The sequence below is a fragment of the Benincasa hispida genome, chromosome 2, assembly GCF_009727055.1.
Source record: "Benincasa hispida cultivar B227 chromosome 2, ASM972705v1, whole genome shotgun sequence".
NCBI classification, from domain to species: Eukaryota; Viridiplantae; Streptophyta; class Magnoliopsida; order Cucurbitales; family Cucurbitaceae; genus Benincasa; species Benincasa hispida.
This window is the reverse complement of record NC_052350.1, coordinates 19,647,880-19,652,955: the sequence shown is the minus strand read 5'-3', so window position 1 is coordinate 19,652,955 and position 5,076 is coordinate 19,647,880. Positions and strand designations below refer to the sequence as shown.

The 5,076-nt window shown below is 33.8% G+C and overlaps 1 protein-coding gene across 1 annotated transcript; it reads right to left on the bottom strand.

The window, feature by feature from the left end:
* Positions 1-262: 262 nt before the first annotated feature.
* LOC120070575 lies at positions 263-4,137 on the bottom strand. Its single transcript, XM_039022368.1, has 9 exons — positions 3,932-4,137; positions 3,656-3,840; positions 2,906-3,087; positions 2,514-2,798; positions 2,366-2,424; positions 2,227-2,263; positions 2,039-2,110; positions 1,563-1,890; positions 263-900 (listed from the first exon to the last, which is right to left on the bottom strand). The coding sequence occupies exons 1-9, from the start codon at positions 4,116-4,118 to the stop codon at positions 547-549; spliced, it is 1,689 nt and encodes a 562-aa protein (XP_038878296.1). The 5' UTR covers positions 4,119-4,137; the 3' UTR covers positions 263-546.
* Between the last annotated feature and the right edge of the window lie 939 nt (positions 4,138-5,076).

Here is a 5,076-nt window from a genome sequence, read left to right as displayed (position 1 = left end):
ACCAAATGAAACCTAAAGAATTAATTTATCTATTCCATGTAAGTTATTTTGGTCTAATTAGAATTTAAACTCACTTTTCAACCTAATAGGTCCATGATTTCATTTTTTTAAAAAAAATAATTGAAATAGTTTGAAGATTTACCAAACACAAGATGAAAAGTTTATGGATGAATTAAACATTCTTATAAAGACTCTGGAGTTCAGGGACTTGTTAAAGAATGAATTTCATGGAAAACAAATCAAAGGACAAACACATGAACCAGTCAAAGTGAGGCCAATACCAAAAAAAATCCACTTTAGGTATATCTACACAAAGCATCACATCAACACTATTCAGATATAAGTTTGAAGAATAACCATATTCTAAATAAGCTCTAATCTAATGTAATGTTCAAATGTGTGAGAGATAACTCAGTAAAAGATGTACCTAATGTAACTCAGTAATCTAATGTAATGTTCAAATATGTGCGAGAGATAACTCAGTAAAAGATGTACCTACAACAAGCATACATGGATGTACGATTCTTATAACCGTTTTCTTTATCATCACCGTGCGTGATTTCCTGTATGACTCTTTGTATATACACGATGTCGTCGTTCTCTGGCATAGATAACCCAAAAAATTAACGACAGCATCACGGCAGCAGACACGAGAACCAATCCAATATAGATCCATTGTGTATATCGACGTAAATCAGGACAATAGTTGTTTTGTATGTCTGTGAATGTTTGCCGCACAAAAGAGCAATCTTCCAAACTAACCAAGTATGGACCATACTTGTACAAACCAAAGCTTACATTTACAGCAGCCGCCATTTGACTGTAGTAAGTTGGGGTCAGCCGGCCAGGAGTTGTACAAATACCAGAAGCTGAAGCTTCACAAACATAGTTCTTCCAAACCTGCATGAAATGAATTATGAAATGTTATTTGATGTTCCTCCTTTACATACAATATAAGAAGTTTATATGATTCAGACTACAGAGATTGTTCGAGGGTGCATCTGAAAAGGGGGAGCGCAAGTTTTTGTACGAGGAAAAAAAGAGTTCAAGATGCTTAAGAACTTCCCATGCCCAATGGAAAAACATGTTAAAAGGTTCCTCCCCCTAACAGTTACGGAACCACTTTGCTGACTTGCATAAAGATATGTGAAAAACAAACCATGAAAGCTATTATGAAATCAACAAATAGATAAAAGCGAGAATACATAAACAATAAAGATTGACACAAAGATTTACGTGGTGTGCTAATAGTGTATTAGCTATGTCCATGAACAAAGTGAGAAAGTGATTTATTAAGAGAGGAATATCAGATAATACAGATTTTAAAGGCTCCAACAGGGTTTAAGTGTTTATATATGACACTTGTGCAAGTTAGAGGATTTAAATATCACATTGGACCCCATACTTAGTCATTCAAAATGACAGATTCAAGACTTTCCAACAAAAACTATATAGATCAGAACAAACTTTAAGGTGGGTATGACAGACCAATCTATGAGAAGTAATTGGCTTCATCCAAAATGAGGACTTGGACAATAAAAAGTTTCTTTTAATTTTCTTACCTCGGTAGCATTCCCCAGTTCTACTTCACCCGATGCACATAATCGATCGGTGAGATTTGAATGAAACGGGTTGCAGAGGGTCGGCATTGCTGGACCAGATTGATTAAAATAAAAGGGTGGTCCAACATTTGGTGGGAAGTTAGCATTTGCAATTCCAGTGATGACATTGTTGACCACATTAACAAGTTGAAATGCCACATTCTTTGATTGTGTGAGAGTTTCTTGGGCTGTGGCATTGTCCACACATGGTAGGATATCATCCAGAGCTGTATGGGCAGTTGGGTTTTGAACCCATTCATTCATTGACACACATGTATCTGCTACAACACTAATGTGTATTGAGAAAAGAAGTTAGCATTCTTGCATTGCAGTGTCTTAAAACTAGATACAATGTGTAACTTTTCAGAGAGAAATATTGTGATGCAAATTGAGGGAACATAAGAAACAGTATATTCCTCACAAAGAAACAAGCTTACTTATGAAGAAGAAGAAAAACGCCACACAAAATGAATGTGCCAGCAACAAGAATCCAACCAATGATCACCAAGCTGCAGTCATCAGAGAACCAAGTGTTTATGACAATGAATCTTATGTGCAGAAGAATACATGCTTCAACATCATAACCAATTTGAAATCATCAGTATAAATTTAGATATAAACTTACGAGTATACAAGAGACTGCATCCCAAGGATGGAAAACACTGCAACAAATTACAGGAACAAACATCGAAACAATGAGCTCTATAGGATTTGATTAAAGCTTCATCTGTATCTTCAAGTATTGAGAAATATAAAACACTTACAGAATCCAAGAAATGCCAGAAGGAGCATAATAGCAGCTAGAATTATAAGAGCAAGCCTTCTGTAGTCCAAGCAAAATAGGAAGATGAAACCATTAATGTCCAAATAAGCACGCACCATTGGATATTAACTAAAAGGGATCCAACTTACATATGATCAAGTACATATTGGATATTCTTTGAATTTTCTCCCGTCTTCTCAGAAAGAGTTGTAGCAGAAGAGTTAAGTTTTCTATCAATGTCATCGATTTTTCTTTGAACATCACCAGAAAGAAATGCTGATGCAACTCCTATCTTCTTAGCTGCACTAAGGTAATCCGAAACATTACGAAGATTAACAACAGTTTCATCAGCTTGACCCACTACATAGTCCAGTGTCCTTGTTGTGATGCTGTGAAAATTCCCCTGACCCGTGTACAAAACAATGCACCCAACACTGAAAAGTGAAGACCAAAAGTCAAAATTTGAAGAGAAAGTTTCCAAATACTGAATCATATAGAGAAGGGCCCGAGCGGAATAGAGATAAATAGAGCAAGATCTTACATTGCCGCAATTGTAAAGAGGATAAGGAAAATGAGAGAAAGAGCATAAGCCAATCGAGAATAGCCGTAAGGCTCCCTTCGACAACAGCAATAGCATAGGCAAATGAGCATCAAACTCAATCCAAAGACAATGAACCAAATCCCAGCAATGACGAAGAATGGAGCTGCTGTAAAGGCAACAGACTGCAGAACAAGACAATGATGAGAACAAAAGTAAGAACCCAAGAACAAATTAGTACACAAAATAAAGTAAAGAAACAAAGTCTTCAAACTTAACAAAGATAATCGACTCCTTAATTTAATAAAAAAAAATCCACAGAAACAACCACAGCAAAGTCTTCAAATAAAATTATTATTATCAATCAGTGACCCACTCACAGATTTGACGGATTTAATAAAATCAAAGTCTCCTTTTCCCTTCTCTCTTCTCTGATTCAATACATTCTAAATCTTTCTTAATGACCCACCAAGGCAAACTATATTGGATTTGAATCCATGACATCAGCAATTCAGGAAGGGGGGAAAAACCCTAAAATGAAACAAACAACGAAATGATAAATAAAATAAAACCGATATCTAACAAGAACAGAGCAAGTTGAAATAAGCAAATAACTTGTTAAATTCAAAACCCAGTTTAAATTAAACCCAAAAAGGAAAAAGAAAAAAAAAATCAGTTGGTAGCAGTTATTCACAACGTACAGAACGAACATCACACACATTAAAACAAAGCTTAGATTAGAAAGAAACTCACAGCCCAGTAATGTTTATTTTTAATATTCCAACCCCCAGTATATCGCTGAAAATTGTTAAGTGGGTCTTTCCTCTGCGTTCTAGTCTCAGCCAAAATCAGAGACGAATTATCGACGGTGGATTCCGCCAGATTCCTCGCTGTGGCCTTCCACAGTTCCACCGCACTAACGAACTCTCCTTGCCCAACTGCTCCGATCCCAGCAAAGAAAAGAAATTAGAGAGTACAAAGGCAGTAAAGAAGTAGAAAAACGTAAAACAGAGGAAAACAGAGGAGTACCATGGAAGCGTAGAGAGTGGAGGTCGGAAGAATTGGCGGCGGAAGAAGAAGAATGAAGGAGAAGGCAAAGGGAAAACAGAAAAGGGAAAGTGAAGAACTGCATAATAGCAGAGAGTGTGTGATTGAGTTTTGGTTTGAGAGTTACAGGGTTCTGTAAACAGAGAGATCTGTGGCGTTTCACGCTCATGTGTTAGGGAAAAGAAATACAGGGTAGACTATTCTATTTTTGAAAATTCTCCTTTTATCCCCAAAATACCCTCGCTTCCAACCAACATGCCGCGTCTTCTTCATTCCTTTGGAAAAACAATTTTCAAAAAAATTGGATCATGAAATAAGGTATTGGATTTATTTTTTATTTTTTATTTTTTAAGTTTTGTAATGTGTTAGACAGAATATTACAAATTCAGTGGCATTTAATATTTTTAAAATTTTTAGGGATTTTTTTTGGACAAAATTTATGAATTTATTAAACCTAATATTTAAACGATTGAGTTAATGATTTTAACAATGATATTGGTGTTTTTATCTATCTAGCTATGTTCAAATGAATAAATACAACATTTAGTTAAATTTAAAGTTTATTTGATACTATTTGATTTTCAAAAAATTAAGTTTATTAACTATATTTCACTCTATTTTTATTTTATGTTGTCCATTTTATAGTAATGTTTTTGTTTTTATTTTTTTTTAAAAAAAAACTAAGTTTGAAAGCAGAAAAAAAAATGTTTTTGTTCTTAGATTTTGATCAAGAGTTTAAAGATTTCTTTTACAAAAGTGAAAATTATAGCAAGAAAATTGAGGGAAAAGCAAACATATATTTTAGAATTTGATTAAGAGTTTAAAGGTTTCTTCTACAAAAGTGAAAATCATAACAAGAAAAAATTAGGAAAAACATAAACATATATTTTAAAAAACACAAAATACAAAGTGTGGTTTATTTGATAACCATTTGATTTAGAATTTTTTATTTTTGAAAATTGTGCTTGTTTTCTTACAAATTCTTATCCATAATTTTCATATTTTTCAGGTAAACATTTGAATTCTTAACCAATTTTCAGTAGAAAAAACACATGTTTTTTAGGACTATTTTCTAGGTCTCATTTGGAAATCTTTTGAGCTTAGTTTGGTAATTTTTTTTTTTTTTT

Excerpts from the sequence above, each read along its gene's own strand:
- LOC120070575 (XM_039022368.1), bottom strand. The coding sequence starts at position 4,118 with ATGAGCGTGAAACGCCACAGATCTCTCTGTTTACAGAACCCTGTAACT. Across the intron at positions 2,264-2,365 it reads TCTGGCATTTCTTGGATTCT|TGTTTTCCATCCTTGGGATG; the intron begins GTAAGTGTTTTA and ends AATTTGTTGCAG. Across the intron at positions 2,111-2,226 it reads ATGCAGTCTCTTGTATACTC|CTTGGTGATCATTGGTTGGA; the intron begins GTAAGTTTATAT and ends TGATGACTGCAG.